Here is a 27618-nt window from a genome sequence, read left to right on the forward strand (position 1 = left end):
ACAGCATTACTTATCAACGTTTTCTGGCTTAAACACACTGTCCGGATACTGAGTGCTTATCAAGACCATAACAATGCTCATACAGCTGAATTTTCTTTTCTCAATACACTCGTGACAAGTCCTTCAGTTATCCATGGCGCTTTCAGCAAAGGTGACAGGAACGGTTAACATGTTTTCAGCAGCCTGGAAAGGCATCTATCTACACGACAAATTACTAAACTAGCATAATCATAAACTGTAACAAAACAAGAGATCATCATCAACATCATCAGCCTGATTACGCCCACTGCAGGACAAAGGCGTCTTCCATAATCTGCCAATCAACTCGGTCCTGTGCTTGCTGCTGCCATTTTATACCCGAAAACTTCCTAATCTCATCTGCCCACCTAACTTTCAGTCTCCCATTAACCCTCTTGCCTTCTCTGTGAATCCAGTCAGTTACCCTTAACGACCAGTGGTTATCCTGCCTACGCGCTACATAACCGGACCATGTCTATATGCTCTTCTTGATTTCAACTATGATACCCTTAAGCCTGGTTTGTTCCCTGATCTCCTCTGCTCTGTTGTTGTCTCATAAGGTTACACCTATCACTTTCCTTTACATCGCTCACGGCATCATACTCAATTCAAGCTGAACCCTCTTTGTAAGCCTCCAGGTTTCCGCTCCAAGTACCGGCAAGATGCCACTCTTATATACCTTTCTCTTGAGGGAGTGGCAATCTACCAGTCATGACTTGAGAGTGCTTGCCGAATGTGCTACACTCCATTATTATTATTCTAGTTAATTTAATCTCGTGGTCCAGCTCCGCGGTTATTACCTCACCTAAGTAGATGTAGTCTTTCACAACTTCAAGTGCCTATCTCGAAGAACAGTTCTCTTTCAAGGTTGTTGTACATTACTTTAGTTTTCTGTATATTAATTTTAAGACCTATCTTTCTGCTCTCCTTGTCTAATTCAGTAATCATGAGTTATAATTCGTCTCTTGAGTTACTCAGCAATGCAATTCCATACGCGAAGTGCAAGTTACTAAGGTACTCTCCATTCACTCTTATCCCTAGCTGTTCCCATTCTAGGCCTCTGAAAACAATAGCATTGGGGAGGTTGTATCCTCCTGCCTTACACCCTTCTTGATTGGTATCCTGTTGCTTACTTTATGAAGCACTCACTACAGTAGCACTTGATCCCCTGTAGGTTTCTTCCAAGATGTTTATACATGCTTCTTCGACATCTTGATTATGCAGTGTCTGCGTGACTGCTCATATTTTTGCAGAATCAAACACCTTCTCGTAATATATGAAGGCTATGTATAGTGGTTGGCTATATCCTGAGCATTTCTCTGTTACCTGATTGATAGTATAAATGTGGTCGATTGTTGAATAGCCTGTTCAAAAACCTGCTGCCTTATTTGGTTGATTGAATTCAAATGTTGTCTTAATTATGTTAGCAATTGGCTTGGTAAATACCTTGTATACGATAGAGAACAAGCTGACCGACCTGGAATTCTTCAAGTCCTTGTGATCTCCTTTGTCATGTATTAATATGATGTTAGCGTTCTTTGAAGATTTTGGTACCCTCCCCGTCAGAAGACAGTTCGTGAACAGGGTGGCTAGTTCTTTTTACACTATCTGTCCTCCCTATTTCAGCAGATCTAATGTTCCTCGAACCTCACAGCAGCTTTGCCTCTTCGCATTTCCTCTAAGGCTTTTCTGACTTCTATCATTCATGGTGGGATGTCATCTATGGCACTCTCAAGTCTTCTCTTAAGGACGTGGTTGTCTTGACTACTGTACAGGTCTCTAAAAAACTCCTCAGCTATCCCTGATTCCGCAGTTCGCCCTGATTTCGCAGTGTCTGCATGACGGCTGATATTTCTACTGAATCAAACGCCTTCTCGTAATCTATGAGGGCTATGTATAGTGGTTGGTTATATTCTGAGCACTTCTCTATTACCTGATTGATAGTATGAAAATGTTGATTGTTGAGTAGCCTGTTCGCAATCCTGCTTGTTCCTTTGGTTGATTGAATTCTAATGTTTTCTTTACTCTGTTAGCAATTACTTTTGTAAATAGCTTGTATACTACAGACAGCAAGCTGATCGGCCTGTAATTCTTCAAGCCCTTGTCATCTCCTTCTTATGTATTAAGATGATGTTAGCGTTCTTCCAAGACTCTGGTACTCTTCCCGTCAGGAGACATCTCGTAAACAGGGTGGCTAGTTTTTTTAACACAATCTGTCCTCCATCTTTCAGCAGATCTGATGTTACCTGATCCTCACCAGCAGCTTTGCCTTTTTGCATGCTCTCCAAAGCTTTTCTGACTTCTTCTATCATTACTGGTGGGGTGTCATCTGGGTTGGTGCTAGTTCTTATAGTATTAAAGTTGTGGTTATCCTGGCTACTGTACAGATCTCTGTAAAATTCCTCCGCTATTTTAACTATCCTACTCATATTGGTAGCTATTTCGCCTTCTTTGTCCCTTAGTGCATACATCCGATTTTTGCCTATCCCAAGTTTCCTCTTCATCGCTTCGACGCTTCCTCCATTTTTTAGAGCATGTTCAATTCTCTCTATGTTATAACTTCTTAGATCGGATACCTTACAATTATTAATCAACTTTGCAAGCTTTGCCACTCTATTTTGTCTGTTGTGTTTGACGCTTTAATGCTTTGACGCTTCCTAATGAGGTTCTTCGTTTCCTGGGCCAGTTTGTCAGTGTCCTATATGACTACCGTACCTACAACTCCCACTTCACATCCCGTAATGATACTCATCAGATTATCATTCATTCACTTCACTTTATTTTCCTTAAAGACCCCGCACTGGAGGTATTACATAAGGGGTGGGGTTAACACACATTTTTTTACAAAATAGTGGCTACATACATTTATTGAAAAACAGCAGATTTTAGTTTTACCGAAAATGATGATGAGCAGGTGGTTTCGACGATATGGCGGGGCAGGCCGTTCCAGTCAACTGATGATCGACAAAAGAAAGATGCAGAAAATGTTGTAGTGCGGCTGCGTGGACGAGAAACTTGCAAGTGGTGCCCTGTGCGCAGCGATGTGCGCGGTGGCGGGGCCAAAATATATGGGGCATGATGAAGCGAGCTGTAGAAAAACTTGTGAAAAAGGATTAATGAATCAATGCGGCGCCGGTATGATAGCGTGTTTAAACCAGACTGTGTTTTTAGTAATGATATGCTGATGTTATAGGAATATGACGATTGAATAAACCTTACTGCGCGATTCTGAATGGCTTCTAGGGTATTGATAAGACATGCTTGATGAGGTGACCATATGGGAGAAGCGTATTCTAGTTTCGGGAGTACGAGTGACTTATATGCTAGAAGTTTTACGTGGCGTGGTGCATGACGCAGGTGGCGTTTTAGAAATCCCAGGCTTTGGTTGGCCGAGGCGGTAATGCATGCTATATGAGGCGACCAGTTTAAGTCATGTGAGAGTGTGACACCAAGGTACTTGAATGTATCCACTGTCTCTAATGAAGTGTTAGCAATAGTGTAAGGTGTGTATAATGGCTGGAGACGGCGAGTGAAACATACTACCTTGCATTTGTTGGGGTTGAGGGTCATCAGCCATTCGTTGCACCAATCCTGAATATTGTTGAGATCTTCTTGCAGAATAGCGTGGTCAGCATTGTTAGTGATTGTACGGTAGATGACACAATCATCTGCGAACATTCGGATTTGAGAGGAAACATGTAGAGGGAGGTCATTTATATAAATAAGAAACAGCAGAGGGCCTAAGACGCTGCCCTGTGGAACGCCAGATGTTACAGGGAGGGGGGCGGAAATGGAATTATTGATATGTACTGACTGTGATCGGCTAGCAAGAAATTCCTTAATCCAATGGAAAATATCGGGATGTAGATTCAACTGAGAGAGCTTAAGTAACAGCCGTTGGTGGGGTAACTTATCAAAAGCTTTTGCGTAATCAAGAAAAATGGCATCTACCTGCTTGTTAGTATCGAGGTTGATGTGCAAGTCGTGGATGAACATGGCAAGTTGCGTTTCGCATGAGAGGCCCTTCCGGAATCCATGTTGAGATGCGTGAAAAAAGTTGTGCCTGTCAAGAAACTGCATGATTTGCGTGTAGATGACGTGCTCCATTATCTTGCAAGGTACACTAGTCAGGGAAATCGGTCGATAGTTGAGAGGAGAGCTTTTGTTGCCTGATTTGAAGATTGGAACGACCTGCCCTTCCTTCCAGGAGAGGGGGATGCTACCGGATGATAAGGACTGCTCGAAAATAATTCTGAAATAGGCTGCGCAGATGTTCTTGGTGTTTTTTTAACTATCCTACTTGCATCAACTCTAAAGCTGGCATTCTCAATAAGAGCCAAATATCTGTTCTGAAGCGAGACTCTGAATTCTTGTACCTTGCCTCTCTGTGCTAGCCCATTGATTTGCTTCTTGCGTATCAGTTTCTGTCATTCCTTCTTCAAGTCTAACCGAATTCGAGACCGTACTATTCTAGGTTCACTGCATCTTACCTGGCCAAGCACTTCCACATCCTGCATGATGCCTGAGTGTGCACTCAGTATCAAGTCTACTTCGTTCTTACTTTCGCCATTAGGGCTCCTCCATGTCCACTTACGGTTCCGTCGTTTTCAATAGAAAGTAATCATGATTCGTAAATTATTGTGTTCTGCAAATTCTACTAATAATTCCCATCTGGCATTTCTAGTACTGATGCTGTAATCTCCTACTGCCTGGTCTCCAGCCTGCTTCTTCCCTATCTTGGCATTGAAGTCGCCCATCAGTATAGTAATATACGGTGTTTTCACCTAACTCATTGCTGATTCCACGTCTTCATAGAAGCTTTCAGCTAACGCGTCATCATGGCAGGATGTAGGTGCATAAGCTTGTACCACTTTTATCTTGTATCTCTTGTTGAGTTTAATTACGAACCTATCACCCTTTCATTATTGCTATAGTATTCCATTATGTTACCAGCTATATTTTTTGTGGAAAAAAAACCTGACGCCCAGTTCTCTTCTGTCAGGCAAGCCACGATAGCAAAAGACGTGCCCATTCTGTAGCATAGTATATGCCCCATCTGTCCTCCTAACCTCACTGAGACATATTACATCCCATTTAACACACTCTAGTTCCTCGAATAGTACAGGTAGACTTGCCTCCTAGATACGGTTCTAGCGTTAAATGTTGACAAGTTAGGATTCCAATAGTGGCCTGTCCGCACCCAGAGATTCTTAGCACCCTCTGCTGTGTTGCAGATCTCACTGCCGCTGTGGTCAGCTGCTTCGCAGCCGCTGAAGACTGAGGGCCATGTGTTGATTGACGTATGTATGTGAGAGGTAGTGGCCAGATACTGCACCAGGGCGGCTAATCCTTCTCTGGTGAGGGAGTGCGTAGTTGAGTCATCTGTGGAGATAATGCACACTAACGCTGATTACACTAGGTCTATATTTCTTCTATTGTTAACCAGTCACGACCTTTTGCGCAGTCAGGTCCAAAATTCTAGAGTAAATTTCTAACTCGCAGTCATGAAAGCATAAATTATGCCGAGACAGCATGTCTTACTGTTTGAAAACAAATACTGCATGCGAAGTGAAATGTGCAGCGTATTCTTGCTTTATGTAGTGCGACACTGTACCATAGTTATTCAATCTCCGCACCCAAGTGCATTCACCTAATGTCCGCTCTATAGAAATTCTGGTAGCTGGTTTTTAATACTCTCAACATCCAAGTGCCAGGTTTCTCACATGCAGCATATAAAACAACCAATTAGTATTCAAATCTACACAGCATGTGGGGCTTCAACCCATTTATAAGGGTGGCATTTGGACATTATCATGCATCAAATGGCACGTTTTTGCACTGCGTATCGCACGGAAGCATGTCACGAATGATAGTGCCCAATATAAAGCACACTAATAATGAAACTGAACGGTCAAGCAGACAATAAAACAAATGAGGAAAGCTCCTGCTATGCGGAAATACAATTAACGAAGCACAGTAGACTGCCACGAAAGCCGAATAAAGTTTCCAATTCAGTGGGCCTTTTAACGTGTACATGAGCATTGTACCAGGTCATTAATAAGCCAAGCGTACTAGTGTTTGCTGGCTTCATGTTGCTCTGGGTTGTGCCTCTTCTGAGAGCGCAGATTGAAATAGGGTTAATACGCGTGATATTTCCTTGAGGATGCATTCATATGCCCGCACACTGCGGCAAGTGGGGTGAGCCAATGCTTATTCCGCGAGCAAACCACACTCCGCCGGGGCTCCGGCTTCCAATATTGCTTTACAACCACTGTTGATGGCATGCACCAATTTCTGGAAAGGTCCATTTGTCCTTTCCAAAGCAGTCAAGGAAGGACAAGCAATGTCAATGGTAAAACAAAGGACACAATTCCTAGATACCTGATGTGAATGGCCATCGGGTTCTGCTCTGCACAGATGGCAGACTGGGCAGCACTGGGCAGCACCGGGATTGCACTGCCCACCAGGCAAAACACGTGCGTCAGGGCACCCTCAGTGTGGAAGCCTTTGGCACCACCCCTGCACACAATGGATTCCCAATTTTAAAAAAAACCAACCCACAAAGAGAAACAAAGAGCTACACAGTGATATACTTGGAAGAAAGGACAAGCAACACAAGTGCCTTAGAATTGTTGAGAAGTGAGCTTGTTGCTAAGAGTGCACCTAAAAAAAAAAACATGGGAACAAACAAGGACAGGCGCCCATGTCAGTAAAGTGCCTGTTTTCTGGGCATCGTGGAATAAGATGGACACCAGTGCCACGCAATACTTTCTTTCAAAGTCTTACAAGTGGACACTTCAAAGTCTTACAAGTGGACACTTCACCAGATGCAATGCAGAGATTGCTTTCTTGATCTCTCCCTCCGTTCATCACATCTCTATCTGCTTCTTTCACTTACGGTGGGTGTTTGTCTTTCGTAAAACCATCCGCCAACATTTCCGGAAAACACCTGCACTTTCTTTTATTGAGGCTCTGCTCAAGATAGGTGGAGGCTGGCACATCAGTTGCACAGAACCAGCGAGGTCATAGCAGTTAACAAGTGGGAGGATGTTTGAACTTTGCAAAGTGATAGTGAAATCAAGCCTTCCTTGCACTGCTTTCTCAATCGCTAGCCTTTTCAAGCCAATGTAATTGTAGCAGAGCTCTATAATGGGTTCTTCTCTTCAGTGCCTTCTAGTGAGTCTGAACGAGCGCTGCTCGTGCTGAAAGCTTATGCTCCACTTTGACTGTTGCCACCACATACAGTCACCGAGTGCCAAATAAACACCTTTACAGTTTTTACACTTTGCCAACTTACTTTATACATGAAACCCTGTTTCACGTACATTTGCTAGAGCTGTGCGAATAGCAAAACTTAAGGTGCAAAGGAAATCTGAATTTTAAAGTTTGAGAGTGAATTGAACGAAATATCTTTTCGAAAAGTTACAGAATATTTGTTCAATATTTTTCAAGTATTTACAAGTGAAATTACAAAAAAAAAAAAACTTGCAGAGGTACATTCTTTGGAATAGAAACTTGGAAGGTTTCTTTTGGCAAGGTTGGTGAAGTGCAACACTGTCGAAATTTGGGCTTGTTGGTGCATTGTGACGACTGAAAATAGCGCTAAAAACGGGGACACAAGACGAGGACACACGCGCCAGTGCCTGTGCCGTATGTCCTCTTCTTGTGTCCCCGTTTCTTAGCGCTATTTTCAGTCGTTGGTGAAGTGCTGTTAAAATGGTGTTGCCTAGCTGTTTTAATGAAGAACCCGAATTGTATTTATTTACATGATTTGGCGCAGCTAACGTCATGTCGACGGCATTTTACATGTGAAAGGAAAAGACTGTTTCCTTCATCTCTCCCCTCTTCAACTGTTGTAGAGACCCAGCCAACTCATTTAGCGGACAAGGGCATGCTACATTCGAATTCAGAGTTCCTAGTCTGTGCTGTAGACACTAATGTATAAAAACATGTGAAACTTCGGACGCTAGAAATCTCGGTTTAATTTTTTTTTTACTTTCTGTTCCAAAACAACATTGTTTAAAGCCTCCACCTAGGCTATATGCCACACAGGTTCGAACCAGCGCTCTCGCGAGTCAATCTATTTACGACCTTAGCAGAGCAGTAAAGACAACTTTGCCAAAATACCAGAGAGTAATGCAGTGAAACTTATTAAAAATAATAACCTTCACTGCATCACTGTACCGACGCACTGAGTCTCCATGCTGGAGTTTGCACTTTCTCTAGTGACTACAATTGCTACTATAGCTCAACCTGAAAGGTAGCTTCGCCGCAATGCGACAATGTGATGGGGTAAAGCAAATTAAACAATCTGAAGGGGCTACTGCCAATCGGACGTTGCCTGTATTTGTCTTTAGAAAGTTCTAATAATAACTTTACCAGTGCGATTCATATCGAATAGCAAGCACTATTCGAAAAATATTTAACACTTCAAATATTCACACCCGCAATATTTGCTTTCAGGGTTAAGCACATTTATATTATGACATGTCCTTATGACATTTATTTGTTCCACTCTTATTTAATGCCCTGTCCAAGGCCTCTAAGGGTTTAATAAATGATGAAAATGGCATTGCAATAACCGTTACAAGTAAACAATGAAGCACGTTTAAAACTAGAGGGGCACATACTATTTATGTCAGCTGCCAGAGGCCTTTTCATGTGAATCCGAGGCGTGGTTTTGTCAGAGCATTCCACCTCATAAGAACATCGTTGTCACAGCCGTCGATGCAGAGAGTCATATCTCGTTACAGCAAATGTCAGCTCAAGGATTTTTTTTCAGATTAACAACATTTTCGAAAATACCCCTACAAATGTCCATTGATGATGATACATGTATGAAACTGTCACCCCGACACAGCTGAATTGGCACCCAAATGAAAAAGACGACAACATGGTTGTAGTGGGTTGGACTCTCGAGCTTCTCCCGTTGGCCTGCATGACTGTGCGCTCTTTAAGCCGTTAGCAAGACCAGCTCTCTGTGAATAAATCTTCCCCGTAACATCTTTTGGTGGAGGTGCGGCTTCTTCACACAACCCGGCTCTGGAACTCCGCAGTGGACGCCAGCTTTCTCCAGCCCCGATGCCTGAAACTGGCACTCAGGCCTCGCCATACGCGCCGGCTCCATCACCTGTGATTCCCTGCCATCTTCTCGACCCTGGCACGTTTTCCGGGACGGACAGCACGGACGTCGAAGAATGGCTCGCATTATTCGAGCGCGTCAGCAAGCACTACAGGTGGGACGAAGCGCTTATGCTGGCAAATATTCTGTTCTACCTAAGGGGTACGGCACGCGCCTGGTATGAGACGCATGAAGAAAAATTAACCAGCTGGGACACATGCAAGCAAAAGCTTCGCCATTTGTTCCGTCGGTCAGTTGCTCGTCAGATGGCAGCCAGGCAGGACCTCGCGTCGCGTGTTCAATCATCGACGGAGTCGTACGTCACGTACATCCAAGACGTACTGGCACTGTGCCGTAAGACTGACAAAAACATGTCCGAGGCGGACAAGATCAACAACGTGTTGAAAGGCATTGCTGATGATGCTTTCAACATACTAATGTGCAAGAGCTGCACCACTGTCGACTCCATCATATTCGAATGCCGACGATTTGAACAAGCTAAAAGCAGGCGAATCACCCACCACATCGCGAGACTACCAAACACTGCTGCGACTTCGTCTTGCGAGGATTCTGCAGCGCCCCGTTCACTTGCGCCTCCTGCCAATATCGCAAGGATTGTTCGCCAGGAGCTGGAAGCCATGGCACCCGCTTCCTATCAGCCCCCTGCGCAAGACTACTGGGCAACAGTCTCGCTCATTCAAGCCGTCGTACGTCAGGAGTTTGCTAACCTGGGCGTCCAGGTTCCCCAGCCGCAGCCCATGAGCACTCCTGTCCACAACGCTGACCACCACTCTGCCCCACTTGTCGCTGCGGCAGCTTCGACTCCTCGGTTTCCACCATGCTACCGAAATCCATCTGAGTGGCGTACGCACGATGATCGACCCATCTGTTTTTCTTGCTCTCGAGTTGGGCACATCTCCCGCCATTGTCGCAACAGGGGGTATTTCCGGCCAAGCTTTCGTAATGTCGACCGCCGTCAGGACCGTGGACACTATTCGCAACCCGGTTTTTCGGATGACCATATTCAGGACCCTTCAGCTCGCCGTTCATCTCCACGCTCCGAACCGTCCTACGCTGATGTCGCCCAAAGAAACTGGTCAAGCCGCTCCCCGTCACCTCAGGGTCGGCCGTCACGCTCCCCTCAACGCCGCCGCTCTCCGTCACCGGCTTATTCTGGCCATTCCCCGGGAAACTGACGAGTGCAGCTCCTGGAGGTGGCGCTGCATTGACAACTCGGAACGAAAACCCTCAACCGGTTACAATTTCAAAACGCAATTTACTTCGGGTGTTCGTTGATGGCCACGCCGTTACTGCTCTAATTGACACTGGTGCCCAAGTATCTGTTATGAGTTCTACACTTCGATCTCGCCTGAAAAAAGTTCTCACACCAGCTATGTTCATTACTGTTCGAGTTGCTAACGGAAGTCGAACATCGGTGCTTGGTATGTGCACTGCCCGCGTTACTGTTGCTGGCCACCACACTTCCGTTCTCTTCGCAGTCCTCGATGCTTGCCCACACGACGTCATCCTTGGAATTGACTTCTTAACCGCCCACTCCGCCCTCATTGATTGTTCTACTGGTATCTTACGGCTCGAATTGCCTTTGCGCTCCGATTTCACTCCTCCAAGTCACACTCGGCTACGATCCGTGGAGTCTCTACCGCTACCGCCCCAGGCTGCTATGTACGTTCCTCTGTCGCCCTCCCCGTCCGTTCCTGATGGAGACTATCTGGTAGCTCCCCTCATTGATTTGACCCTTACGCACCACATCGCACTACCACATACTATAGTGATTGTTGCTAACAACACGGTGCTACTTCCAGTTCTGAACTTCTCTACGTCGGCCCAAGTTCTTCCCCAAGGCATCACTTTAGCCGATCTTTCCACCCTTGATGAATGTTCGATTTGTTCTTTTACACCTGACACTAAGACCGTGGCGAAACATGTCATCACGCAAAATAAGGCGTTCCTTGACAAAATGATATCCAGCGACCTCTTACCTTCCCAAATTGCGGCGCTCGGGGGTGTTCTGTTTTCTTACCTGGATATCTTTGACGTCGACGATCGTCCCCTGGGCCGCACAAGTGCCGTAACCCACCGCATCGACACCGGCGACGCCAGTCCACTCCACAAACGCCCTTATCGCGTGTCACATGCTGAGCGCCAAGTTATACAGACGGAGGTCGAGAAAATGTTGAGGAAAGACGTCATTGAGCCTTCATCGAGTCCTTGGGCCTCCCCTGTGGTCTTAGTTAAAAAGAAGGACAACACCTGGCGCTTTTGCGTCGACTATCGCCACCTGAATCGGATCACCAAGAAGGACGTTTATCCTTTACACCGAATCGATGATGCGCTCGACTGCCTCCACAGCGCCAACTATTTCTCGACCCTTGACCTTCGATCCGGATACTGGCAAATTTCGGTCGACGACCGCGACCGCGAGAAGACAGCATTCATCACACCCGACGGCCTTTACCAATTCAAGGTCATGCCTTTTGGGTTGTGCAATGCCCCGGCTACGTTTGAACGTATGATGGACTCTCTTCTTCGCGGTTTCAAATGGTCGACCTGCCTTTGCTATCTGGATGATGTAATAGTTTTCTCGCCCTCCTTCGAAAGCCACCTGTCTCGTCTCTCGGCAATCCTTGACGTTTTTCGTTGCGCTGGTCTCCAACTGAATTCGTCGAAATGTTCATTTGGACGTCGGCAGATTAAACTACTCGGCCACCTTGTTGACGCCACTGGTGTTCAACCCGACCCTGACAAAGTCCGTGCAGTCTGAGAATTCCCGGTTCCGCGTTCCACACAAGAAGTTCGCAGTTTTATTGGGCTCTGCTCATACTTCCGCCGCTTTGTCTTCAACTTCGCGGATATTGCTAGGCCCCTCACGGATCTCCTCAAAAAGAATGTGGCCTTCTCTTAGGGAAGGGACCAAGAACATTCCTTCGCGTCGCTAATTACCGCCTTCACCTCACCACCTGTGTTGGCTCATTTTGATCCAACGGCTCGAACAGAGCTTCGCACTGATGCAAGCGGCCATGGCATTGGTGCTATACTCGCTCAGATACAGAATGGCACCAACCGTGTGATAGCCTACGCTAGCCGCCTTTTGTCGCAAGCGGAACAAAATTATTCTATAACTGAGCGGGAATGCTTAGCCCTCGTTTGGGCTATCGCGAAATTCCGTCCGTATTTATACGGACGTCCGTTCGCAGTCATCATGGACCATCATGCGCTTTGCTGGCTGTCAACGCTTAAGGACCCTACAGGAAGACTCGGCCGATGGGCTCTTCGATTACAGGAGTACACGTTCTCGGTTGTTTACAAATCTGGAAAGCTGCACAGCGATGCTGACTGCTTATCCCGGCACCCCGTTGATCCACCTAGCTCCACTGATTTGGAATCCGATGCCTGCGTTTTAGCCATCACTGACTTTTTGAACGTGGCTGACGAACAGCGCCGAGATCCATCGTTGCTCACCATCATTGACCGCCTTCAATCGCGTTATGCTGACCCTTCTCTTAGCAGATACCTGCTTCAAGACATTTTGTACCGCCGCAACTTACACCCCAACGGTGCGGAACTTTTACTCGTCGTACCGCATCACCTGCGAAAGGATGTTCTGCGACAATTCCACGACGCTCCAACTTCTGGACATCTAGGAGTCTCCAGAACTTACGACCGCATTCGACGACGAGTATTCTGGGAGGGCCTGTACCGCTCTGTTCGCCGTTACATCGCATCTTGCGACCTCTGCCAGCGCCGAAAGAAGCCTACGACTCCCCCTGCCGGTCTTCTTCAACCTATTGAAGTTCCAGCCGAGCCATTTTATCGAGTGGGGTTGGACTTGCTAGGTCCCTTTCCTACTTCTACAACTGGAAATAAATGGATTGCAGTGGCCACAGACTATGCCACTCGGTATGCAATCACTCGAGCGCTACCAACCAGCTGCGCAACCGACGTTGCCGACTTCCTGCTGTACGACACTATTCTCCAGCATGGCGCTCCGACTTACCTGCTCACAGACCGTGGTCGCTACTTTCTATTTCGTGTGGTTGATGACCTACTCCGATCTTGTGCTACCCGTCACAATTTCACCACATCTTACCACCCTCAGACTAACGGCCTTACGGAGCGCCTAAACCGCACATTGACGGACATGCTTTCCATGTACGTATCTACCGACCACACTGATTGGGACATAGCTCTTCCGTTCGTAACCTTCGCCTATAACTCGTCGCGTCATGAAACAGCGGGCTACTCCCCTTTTTATCTACTCTTCGGACGTCATCCCTTACTGCCCTTCGACACACTGCTTTCATCAGACCACCCATCCTCCACTTCGTACGCTCAGGATGCGATCACCCGGGCCCTCACGGCACGCTCGGTAGCGCGCGCTCGGTTATCGTCGTCGCAGACAGCACAGAAGTCCCTTTACGACCGTCGACATAGAGATGCCGTTTTTTCTGCGGGATCTCTTGTTCTCTTGTAGCTCCCATCTCAACGTGTTGGCCTCTGCGAGAAACTACTATCGCGATACGCCGGGCCCTACCGAGTCATTCGTCAGGTCACACCTGTGACCTACGAGATTTCCGCTACCACAAACTCATCAGCTGCTGCACCCAGAACGGAAATAGTCCACGTTTCTCGTCTCAAGCCCTACAACGCCGACTCGCTCATTTAACAGGCACCGAGACAGTGCCTTACGGGCCGGGGTGATGATACGTGTATGAAACTGTCACCCCAACACAGCTGAATTGGCACCCAAATGAAGAAGACGACAATGTGGTTGTAGTGGGTTGGACTCTCGAGCTTCTCCCGTTGGCCTGCATGACTGTGCGCTCTTTAAGCCGTTAGCAAGACCAGCTCTCGGTGAATAAATCTTCCCCGTAACAATATTAAGTAAAATTACTGAACAACCAACACACCTTTAAGAACCTAGACAGACCCCGCCGCAGTGGTGTAGTGGCTAAGGTACTCGGCTGCTGACCCGCAGGTCGTGGGATCGAATCCCGGCTGCGGCGGCTGCATTTCAGATGGAGGCGGAAATGCTGTAGGCCTGTGTGCTCAGATTTGGGCGCACGTTAAAGAACCCTAGGTGGTTGAAATTTCCGGAGCCCTCCACTATGGCGTCTCTTATAATCATATGGTGGTTTTGGGAGGTTAAACCCCACATATCGATCAATCATGAACTCAGGCAGACAACTATTAGCATCCGCATGAGCCCGGATCATAAAAGATGGCTTCTCGTTATCTTCCTCCAACAAGCTCACGAGACCTTTGGCACGCTGGCACCAAGCTCGCCGTTTTCTTCTTTCAGCTTGAACACGGGAAATTCAACACATTCCCGCGCACGTAATGATGTCTCGTCTGGACAGTAAAGTTCTTTTGGTGTTGCGTTCTCTAAATAACTTCCTCTGCATTTGTTCCTGCTTCCGTTTTCTTGATGCGGCCTTTAGGTGCCAGCCTTCTTTTCCGACTCATCTATTCGTTGCCGCAACTTCTCTCGCCACTTAGCATAGAGAATGAGGACTTTCTTGGCTGCTAGTTCACTGATGAAGGTGATCAGGTACACAGGTAAGCAGGAGCTGTATCTTCTGTTTTAGCTGCAGCTGCTTCTTGTCAAAATGATCCAGTGTTGTCTTCAGGTTTCGGTTCTATTGCCTAGGAAGGCAGTACAGAAGCCTTGGCATCGTTGTTCTCAGAATTTGACGAACATCCATCTTCTGGTCTGAGCAGCAAGAAATGCTCTCTGATCCGCTCGGTAGCAGAACATTCTTGGAATTGCCACCGATCTTGCATTCGTGCTGCCCGGGAAAGACTCTGTGCTTGGCTGTTCGGGTTCGCCATCTCCGTCTCTCTTCCTGTCATCATCTTGTGAAAGCAATGGATGCCATGTCCTTGCTGCTGCCTTCTTTTCTGCAACTCAACTTGGTATGGTTCCATCTCCAACAGCTTTATATTGAGCAGCAGGGGAAAGATCAGTCTGAGTTTCTTTCTCCACGCACGCAACCGCTAACAAAACTCATCTAACTCTTGACTCAGTCTCTTTACTTTGGAGTCGTACTCGATCTCCAGGTTGGTCTGTGCACCTTTCCTTATTGCTTCGGCAAATTCGCAATCAAAGTTCTCACTATGACTTTTTTTATCAATAAGCAGGCCTTGAAGTTTCTTCAGCATGGTTGCATTGTCTTTGTACTCCTCGTGCAACTTCGATCGCTAACGAAGCTCGTCGAACTCCTGCCTCAGTCTCTTTATTTTGGAGCCGTACTCGATCTCCAGGTTGGTCTGTGCACCTTTCCTTATGGCTTCAGCAAGTTTGCAATCGAAGTTCTCACTATGACTTTTTTTGTCAATAAGCAGGCCTTGAAGTTCTTTCAGCATGATTGCATGGTCTTTGTACTCCTCGTGCAACCTCAATCGCGGCATGGTCATCATAGTTTCCATAGAGGTTCTCTGCTCATTCACGTCTTTGTGAACTTCTGGCTCACTGTTCTCCTGGAAAAGTCACTTATGGTTAGCATGGAGTGCAGACTTCAGGTTCTGGCTTTTGCTTGTACGAACATGCTCTTTGAGTCGGGTTTCATGGCACTGGAGGCTTCCTTTTTACTTGCAAATCATCTTGCACAATTCTCTGTGGTTGACCTTGTCTGGTCCAGTCATCTCCATGTATTGGGAGTCAAACTTCGTTGATGATCAGGGCTCTTCGACTCAACTTTTCTGGGTCACAAATACTGGACACATGATGACCTCACCATCCTGAGCATGCGATTCTACGTCTGCAATCCTTTGCTCGATGGCCTTCAGTAGTGCATCGAAAGCACCTCATGACGGTGAAGAGAAGCTTCTTCTTCTCTGATAATGGCAAGTCCATGCTGCATGATTCGGTCAAATGCTGCTTCGATTTACAAAAATGGACCTTTCCAGAGATTGGGGCGCGCCCCCTGGCTTGGCTGCAAAGCATTATGGGAAGCTGGAGCGCCGGCGAAGTGTCATCTGCTCGCAGAAGCATTGGCTCACCTCGTTTCCCGCAGGGCATGGGCGTACAAATGCATCCTTGCAGGAATATCGTGCTTGATAACCTTGCTTCAATCTGCACTCACAAAAAACTCACAACGCAGAGCAACTTAAAATCAGCAAAATTATCATACTCGGATATCATACTCGGAAAAATGCTAACGTACCCGCGAAAAAGCCTAGTGAATTGGAAACATTACTCGACTTTCGCGGCAAACCCATTCGCTTCGTTGGTCGTATTTCCATGTAGTGAAAGCTTTTCTCTTTTGTTCTATTTTCAGCATGACTGTACAGCTTTATTATTAGTACTTTATGTTAAGCACTATCACTCGTGATATGCTTCCTGGTGGTATGCGGTGCAAGACCGTGGCACTTCGCGCATGATAATTAATGTCAAAATCCGACCCCTATAAATGGGTTTGAGCACCACTATACAGGTGGATCAGAATTCTAATTCCCTGTTTCAAATGTTGTGCCTAAGAAACTTTGCACTAAAGACACCCAGAGTATAGTAAAAACTAGCTGCCAACAGGCCCATAGAGTGTGCATCAAGTGAGTACTGTCGTGTGTGGAGATTACATAGTTACAGCGCAGTGTCGCACTTCATAAAGCGAGAATGTTTTGCACATTTGACTTCGCAGTATTTTTTGTGAAACTGCTTAAGACATGCTGTCTCTGTGCCATTCCTCTTAAGAACTTGAGAATTTACAACCTGACTGCGCAAAGGGTGACAACGGGAAGAAATATATAACAGTATAAGTGTTACTGTGCACAATTTACACAATATTCTATTTTTCTGCTTGAGCTCCCGTGATCCCTTGTTTCATTACAGTTTAATGCTATGCTAATTTAGTAACTTGTCATTTCGATGCAGATGGCTCATCAAGCTGCAGAAAACATATGCTGTGTCCCTTTTTGAAGCATTGGCGTAGAATTCAGGACAACTGTATTTGTGTTGGAGTTCATGAAAGTATGTGCAGATGTGTGCAACACGCACATGCTTTGTGACTTCCACAAAAAAAACATCACTGTCTGTAAGCTGCCACTGCCATGGCATCAGATAGGCAGCAGGAGCCATCAAAGAGTGTTCTAGAAGTGGCACATCTGTTTCCACAGCGAGGCCTCTCACACGAAGTGAGTAGGGCTGCCTCAACAAAGGACGGCTGTGGAACAGGGCAGAATAAGACCGATCATAGATTGTGAAATGAGAGGGGTGTCCTTTGTCAGTGTTCACCTTGAGGTAGTAAAAAAAAGATGTGTAACATCTCTGTAAGTGAAGTGACCACTCATTCAATTCCACATATAGGTTTTCCTAAGGGCTGGTGCGGAAAGCACCCGTAGAAAGGCGAATGCCCAAATGGTGCACGGGGTCCAGCATCTTGAAAGCACTTGGAGTCGCAGACTGATATACAATGGCCCCATAGTCTAAGCGGGTGCGAATGAGGCTTTTATACAAGTTTATGAGACATTGCCCGTCACTACCCCGCGTGGTACGTGACACTACTTTTAGAATATTCATGGCTTTTAGACATTTTGTTTTTAAATACTTGATGTGCGGTATGAGAGTCAACTTGTTGTCTAAGGTTGAACCTAAGAATTTGTGCTCGGCTTTGACAGACAGACGTTCCCCGTTCAGTCGAATGTCAGGTTCAGAGTGCATGTCTCTCTTTCGAGAGAACAAGACACACGTGCTTTTTTGTGGGTCAAGTCGAAATCCGTTTTCATCTGCCCATTTGGAGACCTTGTTTAAACCCAGCTGAACCTGCCGCTCACATATTGCCAAGTTGCATGACATAAAGCCAAGCTGAACGACGTCGCCATATGTACAATAGAACATATTGCGTGGGATGGACAGGTGCAAGGAATTCATTTTGATAATAAAAAGTGTACAACTGAGTACACCACCTTGCGATACTCCTGTCTCCTGGACAAATGTTTGGGAGAGAACACTACCTACACGGACACAGAATGTTCAACTGGACAAGTAACTTTCGATTATGGAAAACATTCTACCGCGCACACCCAGGTGGGACAAGTCTCTTAATATGCCAAAACGCCATGTTGTGTTGTAAGCCTTCTTGATATCGAGGAACACAGAGAGGAGGTATTGTTTGTGGGCGAAAGCGTCTCGGATCTGTGCCTTGATATGCACCAGATGGTCGGTGGTGGATCTACCCTCTCGAAATCCACACTAGAATCGGTCGAGCAGACTATGTGTTTCAAGGAGATGTAAAAGTCGGCGGTTTATCATCTTTTCAAAAAGTTTACAAAGGCAGCTTGTAAGTGCAATGGGCCTGTAACTTGAAACTGAGGAAGGATCCTTGCCCTCTTTTAAAATGGGAATAATAATAGCCTCTTTCCAGGAAGCAGGGATGACGCCAGAAAACCAGATAGCATTGTATAGGGAAAGTAATGTTTTTCCCGTTTCAAGCAGCAGGTTTTTCAACATTTCATACACGACACGGTCGTAGCCTGGGGCAGAATCACTGCAGGAGTTTAGTGACGTCTGTAGCTCAGCTAAGTTGAAATGTTGGTTGTATGCCTCGTAGTTTGTACACTTGTGTTCTAGTTTCTGCTTTTCTATTCTTGCTTTATATTGTTACGGTTGAATAAAAAGATAGGTGGATTTATTTACAGGGTGAGGATGAAGTTCAGCAGTCCCGGTAAAGATGGAGTCCTCAGGCCGCACCAGACGTCGTCTTCCTCTTTCACGTACCCGGCACATACTACAGCCCGGCTCATACCGTAGCAATCCTTGGTTCACACACGAAGCCCGCTGAGTGAGTTTAAGTCACTGGAGGGATGAAATTTCTTGAGGCGAGGGATGTGTGCCAACTGCGTTCGATTTGACCGACGAGAAGGTGTCGTCAAGCGTGCCACATTGTACGTCAAGTCAGTCAAGCGATCTACAATGACGTAGATGGTCGACGCACACTATTATCCAGCGGTTGTTGTTCGAAGATCGTGGAAACGGGCCCAATAGATCGATGCCCACTTGCTCGAAAGACGTAGTAGGCGGTTCTAAGGGGTGAAGAAGGCCGTGTGGTGCACTGGTAGGTTGTTTGTGACGCTGGCAGTTCTCGCTGCTCGAGACGTATTGTTTTGTAAAATCTCGCATTCAAGGCCAGTAAAAACGCTGCTGCACTCGATGCAGGGTGCGAATGAACCCAAGGCGTCCTGACGTTGGATAATCGTGCATAGTACGGAGAACGTCGCATCGAAGAGTTTGAGGTACAACCAGTAAATAACGTGCGCCGGTTGCGGAGTAATTCGTTTTGCACAACAGTCCATCACGAATGCGAAAGCGACCACTGCCTTTGAGATTGTGAGTGTCAACGAACAAAGGGTCTAAAAATAAACCATTCAATTGTTCTTGTTTGAAGATATTGGCGTCAGGAAACGTGAGAGAGACCGCAGCAAAACAGATGTTGAAGGTATCTGCACGGTCCTCCGTCGTGGTCATGGGCAGGCGAGAAAGGCAATCAGCGTCTCAATGACGTCGTCCACTTCTGTACGAAATGCTGAATTCAAATTTTTGAAGGCATAAAGCCCATAGAGCAAGGCGGCCAAAAGAGTCTCGGAGGATAGCAAGCCTAAATAATGAATGATAGTCTGTCACAATCATGAATGGACGACCGTAGAGGTAACATCGAAACTTCTGAATGGCGAATACAGCCACTAAACATTCTTGCTCTGTCACCGTATATTTCATTTCAGCCTAGCTTAGAGATCGACTCGTATAAGCAACAACATGCTCTGCATTATCATGGCACTGAACAAGCACACCTCCGGTGCCAATTACACTTGCGCCACTGTGCACATCTGTAGGAGCAGATGGATCGAAATGACGAAGAATAGGCTCAGATGTCAGTAGAAGTTTCAGTTCAGAAAATGCAGCATCACAATCAGGTGTCCATTCGAATGGGCTGTCTTTTCGCAACAAGCTCGTCAGTGGGTGTACTACGTCCGCGAATCGGTGCACAAAGCGGCGAAAGTAGGAAAGTAGGCCCAAAAAGCTGCGAAGTTCCTTCAGTGTCTGGGGTGGTTTGAATGTGCCGACTGCTTCGATTTTGCGGGGATCCGGCGTGACACCATCTTTGTCAACTAGGTGACCGAGGACTAAAGCTTGTCGTTCACCAAACCGGCACTTCTTAGAGTCCAAAATCAAGCCAGCCTTTCCGACACAGTCTAAAACAAAGCTTAAATGGACGTTGTGCTCTTCAAAGGTACGCCCAAAAATGACGACGTCATCCAAGTAGCATAAGCACACCTCCCATTTAAGACCACGAAGGACAGAGTCCATAAATTTTTCAAAAGTGGCGAGGTGCTGCAAAGCCCAAACGGCATCACATTGAATTGGTACGGTCCATCAGGCGTCACGAATGCGGTCTTCTCCTTGTCTGAAGGGTGCATAGGTATCTGCCAATACCCTGATTGGAGGTCTATTGAAGAAGAGTACGAAGCTGAGTGTAAGCAGTCAATAACATCGTCAATCCTAGGCATCGGATATACATCTTTTTTGGTCACGGCTTTGAGGCTTCTGTAATCAATGCAGAACCGCCAGGCACCATCTTTCTTCTTAACCAAGATGACCGGTGCTGCCCACGGGCTACACGACTCTCCAATGACACCCTTCTTCAGCATTTTCTGAACCTTGTCGGCAATAACTTTTCGTTCTGATGACGACACTCGGTAAGGCTTTCGTCGGATCGGATGGGCAGTGCTGGTGTCAATCCTATGGTGAGCGTGAGAACGTGGTAAAGGTAGTGGCTTCTCCTCTTGGCAAAAGTCAAACACAGAAGCATGTTGCCTCAAGAGATGGCGTAATGTCTGCTGCTCATGTGACCGCAAAGTGACGCTAATCATGCCTAGGATCTGGGACTCGTAAGAGCAACTGCGCTTGCCACAGACTGTACCTTTCTCGCTTTCATCGTTGTAACGACCGCTACAGAACCTTCAGTGGAATCATCGAAGATGCCAAGCTTCATTCCTCGAGGGAGCACAACCGGCATTGGCGAACAGTTCAGTGCCCACAGAAAGGTTGCTCCTTCATCAACAGATACCAAACAACGAGAAACGAGTATGCCTTTCTTAGCACATTGAACGATGGCAGGTTCAACGATGGCGTCAAAAGATGTGGCAAATTCTGGGGCGAACGCCACAACTGACCTCATTGACCATGGTGGCACTGCCAGCTCATCAGAAACAATCAGAGCATCCTTCGCGGCCTGCGGTGCCTCATCAACGAGGGCAGGAATAATGTCACCGCTGACGGAAAGTTCACCGCTTCCACAGTCGATGAAAGCGCCACATCCTTGGAGAAAGTCAAGACCGAGAATCACATCGTGGGTACAACATTGCAGCACAAGAAACTTTGTTGGGAACACCTTTCCTGCCAATAAGACATTAACGGCACAAACTCTGACAGGATCAAGTACTTCCCCACCAACACCACTAAACCTTGTCGATTCGCCCCAAGAAAACATGACTCTGTGGCCAATGCGACTTTTGAAAGAAAGACTCATAACTGATATCGTAGCACCAGTGTCCACCAAAGCACTTGTACAAAAGCCATCTATTTCCACTCGTATCTTGTTCTTGGACATTACAACTGGTGGAGGCATCTGAGGCAAATCCTGTTGTGCAACATCACCTCCATCTGTCGCGCTGGCTAGTTTCCCGGCGGCGGCGGTGATGACAGGCGTCATCCCGGCGAAGAGGAACGATGCAGTCGGCCAGATGGAGGCGTCAAACTACGGTCAAAAGCGGGAGAACTGTCACGGTGATTTCCCCGTCGTGAGGTACTCCTGGAATAGGCGGGTCAATGACCGTTGTGTTGACCAGTGCACGCTGGCGGAAACTCTGATGGGGAATGATATCGGGATGTCGGCTCTCTCTGTCGACGACAGAACTGAGCTATACGCCCGGCGATACCGCAACGGTAGCACACAGGGGCTTAGCGGTATGCATTGTACTCCTGGAAGGCATTGCGCTGACGTGGTGGTGGTACAGGTATATCTTCCTTCGGGTCGTAATAGGTGTTGGCTGGATGATGAGGGTAACTGAAGCGGTCTTCGTATCTCGGCAGCAGGTAGTTATTGCGCTGTGACCTCGGTGGTGAGGTTGGCCTGTAGTTGCAGTCATCGATGCCTGCAGTGGCAATCGACACGGGAGGGGGGCGAGAGGGAGGCGATGCAGGTGTAGCTTCGTACGGCATCGGGCGAGTGTGTCGAATGAGCTCTTTTTGAACGGTATGGCGTATTGTCAACGCGAAATCAAGCGGCGTGTATTCGTCAACACTTGCCACGGTGGTTACATTCGGTAGGCGACCGAACTTGGGGGCGATACGCTGCATCTTCAGGGTCTCGAATGTGCGACAGTGGCTTATGACGTCGGTTACTATAGCAAGGCTGTCTTTGCTGATGAGGAACTGATACACGTCCTCGGCAATGCCCTTCAACAGGTGGCCAACTTTGTCTTCCTCTGACATAGAAGGGTTGACAATTTTGCAGAGCTTCAAGATTGCCTCAACATAGGTCGTGCACGACTCTCCTGGGATCTGAGCTCTCTGCAGTGACGTTTGTTCGGCCTGCTTTCTCTTAGCCATAGAGTCTCCGAAGCACGCTCTTACTTCGGAAACGAAGCAATCCCATGACGTGAGGGCATCTTCGTGGTTCTCATACCACACGAGTGCTGTGTCCGTTAAGAAAAATACTACATTGGTCAGCTGGGTCGCCGCGTCCCACTGGTAGTATTTGCTCACCCATTTGTAGTGTGTGAGCCAGGCGTCCACGTCCTCACCAGATTTGCCACTGAATGTGCGAGGCACTATCAGATCCTGACGCAACCAGGAACCAGCCACACGCGAACCTGGCACTAGCGGTGCTGCTGGGACTGGTAGAAGGTCTGCAGCTGCAGGGATCCGGTTTCTTTCTTTGCCGTGAGACATCTCAGCTGCCAGTGGTAACGGGGGCAGTCCAGCAAGGCGGCGGCTTCGTCATAGATCAGGCGCTTGAAGCGTCGTGTTGCTTGGTTGATTACCCAGCGCCTCCACCACAAAACTGTTACGGTTGAATAAAAGGATAGGTGGATTTATTAACAGGGTGAGGATGAAGTTCGGCAGTCGCGGTAAAGATGGAGTCCTCAGGCCGCAACAGACAACGTCGTCTTCCTCTTCTACCTACTCGACACATACTACAGCCCGGCTCATACCGTAGCAATATCTTTGGAAAGCTTCAGTATAGTGTGATGAGCTAGACACCTGCTCCTATTGGGCATTGAGGAGTTCGCCTGATCTTCCAGGCTGTCACCCTGAGTGTTAACGAGTGGGAGTGAATGTACTTGTCCTCCTGCTACCCTACGAACCATGTTCCAGACTTTAGCCTCCTGTGTATATGAATTTATCCCTGATAAAAACTTGTGCCGGCTTTCTCTTCTGGCCTGCCGACACGTTCTACTGCCTTGAGACTTTATTTTCTTAAAGCTGTCAAGATTTTCGGCTGTCGATGAATTCCAAAGCAACCTCCATGCCCTGTTCTGCTCCTTTCGCACATTCCGACACTTAGTGCTTCACCATGGGACGCGTCGCTTGCCAGGCATACCAGATATTTGCGGTATGCACTTGGCTGCTGCATCAGTAAGAAAAGCTGTGAAATACTTCACAGCTTCATCTATGTTTAACCTACATATGTCAGTCCAACTTAAACGAGTAGTCTTGTGAAACTGTTCCCAGTCCGCTTTGTCTGTCTGCCATCTGGGAACATGTGGAGGACCTTTTTCTAGTGGTGTACTTAGAATTATCGGAAAGTGATCACTTCCGAAAGGATTGTTGATCACCTTCCATTGAGTAGGGGTACGAGCATTGGGGACACAATGCTGAGATCTATGCATGAGTAGGTTTTGTTGGCAAGGCTAAAGTATGTTGGCTCTTTCCTATTCAACAGGCACGCACCCGAAGAAAATAGGAACTGTTCGATTAGGCGACCTCGTGCATCGCAGCGAGAGTAGCCCTATAGACCATTATGTGCATTCAAGTCCCCAAAGACCACATAAGGTTGCGGTAGTTCATGTATCAGTGACTGGAATTCGTGTTTTTCGAGACGGTACTGTGGAGGTATGTAAACAGAGGAGATGATAACAAGTTTGTTCAAAAGAACTGCTCGAACAGCCATTGCCTCAAAGTATGTTTGTAGCGGTAAATATGTACATGCTACGCCCTGATCAACTATAATGGCTACACCACCAGATGATGCTACAGCGTCATTGCGGTCTTTTCTGAATGTTACATAATGACGTAGAAAATTGGTGTTTTTGGAATTCAAGTGTATCTCTTGTACACAAAGCACTTTTGGGGAATGTTTGTGTAGAAGTTCTTGGACATCGTCGAGGTTTCGAAGTAGTCCTCTGATGTTCCATTGTATAATTTGTGTCTCCATTATGGGAGTAAAGAAGTGCTGTGTGTACAAAATGAGTGTGGCTGGTGTCTAAAAAGAAAAGTGACTTATCTTACAGAGCCTTTAGAAGGCCCTGTTTTACCGTTTTGTCTTTTTTAGAGCGGTCGAGAGAACCTCGTCGCTCCTTTAGCACAGTCTGCGCCGGTGCAGCGGATGTGTCCATCGCCTCAGAAGAGACGACAGACAATGTTGTTTTCGTAGTAGGCTTCGTCGTGACAGACGGAGCCTTCAACCCTACCGGGCTGGAGGTCGAGGGGACCTCTTTAGTTTGTGTGGTGCCCTGGCTGCTGCCAGGGTTCACAGGGGCCTTCGGTGGGGCTATATTCAAGGAGGGTGGGGCAGCCGAGGCCGCTCCCTCCGGGGGGGCTTGTGGCGTTTGCCTCGGCACGCTAGGCGTGGTCCAAGGCATTGCCGAAAACCGAAGTGGTGCTGACCCCCCTCGCACCACTTCGGCATACGATGTGTTCTCAGCAAAATGCGGGGGAACACGCTGCCCGGCTTCACGGAAGCTAATGTTAAATTTAAACTTTGTGGTTATTATTTCTTTTTCTCTTTTCCAGACCACGCATGACCTGGAATATGCGGGATGGTCACTCTCACAGTTTGCGCAGTGGACTTGTAACTGACAGTCATCGTCAGCGGTATGGCCTTTGGTGCCGCATTTCGTGCAGGTAAGCTGTCCTCGGCAGCTCTGGGAGCCGTGCCCGAACTTCTGACACTTGAAGCAGCGCCGCGGGTTGGGTATGTATTGTCTGACTGGCAGTTTAAGATATCTTGTTGCTATTTCAGTGGGGAGAGTGCTAGATGCCAAGGTGAGTATGATGTGTTTCGTTGGGGTTTCTTTATTTTCTTTTCTTATTTTGATACGCTGTACCTGAATGACATTTTCTTCTTTCCAGCCAGTTAGAAGTTCCTCATCAGAGAGGTCCATCAGGTCTTCATCTGATACAACACCCTTCACGCTGTTCATGATTCGATGCGGTGTGAGTGTGATAGGCTGATCCCCAAATGATGTAAGGTTATGCAGTCTCTGGTACTGTGCGTGGTCTTTTATTTCGAGTAACAGGTCACCACTGGCGATCTTTGTGGCTTTGTAGCCTGCGCCTAGCATTTCTATAAGGCATCTGGACACAAGGAAAGGCGAAATGCTTCTAGCTTTCTTTTCTGTACTTTCACAGTGGATGATGTGGTATTTCAAAAAGTTATCTTTCTTGTTTGGAAGAAATTCGAAAATTGCATCGGTGCGCCACCTCTTGGAGGGGCGATTAGTTGTGAGAGGGCTAGGAGTTTCCATGAATTTGGTAGCTTATTCGGCGGCCATGCCAGCCACCCATCACCGAGCCCAACAAGGGGACGCTGTGAGACGCGAAGGAGACACAAGCGCCAGCCGTACATGGCTGCTATAACCTAATATATCTACCCAAGGTTGGATATCTACACCAGGTTAACCGTTGCCGCCAAGAATCGTGGAAATAACAAGAAATGAGGAGAGAACAGGAAAGATCAAAAGTAGTAGAAAAGACGAAGATGGAGAGAGAGAAGGAGACAGGAAGAGGCGACTGCCGATTTCCCTTGGGTGGGTCAGCCCAGGGTACCGTCTACGTGAAGCCCGGGCCAAAGGTGTGTGTTGCCTCTGCCGGGGGGCCTTAAAGGTCCAATCATCCGGCGTCAGCTCAACCCCCAGGATTCCCTTTTCCCCGGACACGGCAAAGCCACGCACAACTAGGCATGGGAGGGAGTCAAAACTTCCCCATTAGCTCGGGTCCCTGGTGTCGTTACACACCAAATCGCTGCTAACGCAGATGCCCCTGCGGGGACCCAGAATGCGTTCCATGTGTATGAGTCACCTGTGAATGGACTAATTATCAACTTCAGCAACTTGGCTCCTGGTCTGTCTGCACGTACCATGCACACTGACACGTTGAGAAGTTCGATTGGCCATGACATTGCAGATGTTTCGCTGTGCTGGCATCATTTGTTCTGGAGCTTGGCTAAGATGTGGATCGCGTTGTCCTCATAATTAATTACGGTGGCGTGCTCCGCTTTGATTGCTTCGTAGCTTATGTGGCTCTCGATTTCCTTAACAATCTTGTTGAGCTCTTGTTTATTGCCTTTGAGCCTCTTGTAAATCACGTCGATCTGTCCTATTATCGCGTCATCATTATCAAATATAGCACTTGCCTCTTGCATCAACTTGGTGTTCTGGGCCCTTCGAGTGGTTCTTTTCATCTTGAGTTTGTCCATTGCGGTCAGTTGTTCGGTAGACCTCTGAAGTTCGCGGCTGCTGTTTCAGTCGGCAGCCACCAGTGATGTCCCTTGAAGGTAGCTCCCGGCTGTCGCCTCCCGGGTTTAGGCACCAAATCGTAAAAAATATGGCCAACTGAACAACCGACACGGTTTTAAGAACTCAGACAGACGTTTATTAGCATCCGCATAAACCCAATACATAAAAATTCCTTCTCGTTGTACTCCTCCAACAAGCTCACGAGCCCTCTGACTTGCTGGCACCAAGCTCGCCGTTTTCTTCTTTCAGGCTGAATGCAGAAAATTTAACATGAGATAGCCCCATTGTCATCATTATTTGGTATTTGTTTTCAACGACCGGCTTTACCCTGCGATCTTTGTTTTCGATGGGTAGCTTTATCTGTGGGCTTGTTACCCGGCTATTTTCTATTCTTTGGTTGGTGGTTAAAGTTTAAGATGATCTCCAGAAGCAGCACGAAAGGTATGCTACAACACGAGGGGCCAGTAAGATAAAGTTGCCGATGATTTCTTGGGTATGCTTTCATAACGCTCAAACACTACGCCCAGTGCGACGACAAGGCATGCACATCAGCTTAACCCGATTAGGACCATACTATTTCTTGTGGCAAGGAAACGGCAGCGAGAGCAAATGTGTGAACCAACGTGAAAAGTCTGTATTTCACACCGATGCTGCACAGTGCCTAAGAAGGATGCATGTGCGTTTCGTCTTTCATCAGTCGAGCTGGCCATGTGAGAATAGACGGC

The 27618-nt window shown here is 47.2% G+C and overlaps 1 protein-coding gene across 9 annotated transcripts in view; it reads right to left on the minus strand.

Annotated features, from left to right (window-relative positions):
* The window catches only part of LOC119166721 (ferredoxin-fold anticodon-binding domain-containing protein 1), a 158971-nt gene that overhangs the window by 49726 nt on the left and 81627 nt on the right, over positions 1-27618 (minus strand). For 8 of the 9 annotated variants that reach the window (XM_075882451.1, XM_075882445.1, XM_075882448.1 and 5 more), the window contains exon 4: positions 6400-6537. In XM_075882451.1, the coding sequence (XP_075738566.1) occupies positions 6400-6537 (138 nt within the window). Of the gene's footprint in view, positions 1-2774; positions 5401-6399; positions 6538-27618 lie in introns of those variants that run through there. The other variant, XM_075882454.1, reaches the window with a different exon arrangement.

The sequence above is a fragment of the Rhipicephalus microplus genome, unplaced genomic scaffold (genome assembly GCF_043290135.1).
Source record: "Rhipicephalus microplus isolate Deutch F79 unplaced genomic scaffold, USDA_Rmic scaffold_12, whole genome shotgun sequence".
Classification (NCBI taxonomy): domain Eukaryota; kingdom Metazoa; phylum Arthropoda; class Arachnida; order Ixodida; family Ixodidae; genus Rhipicephalus; species Rhipicephalus microplus.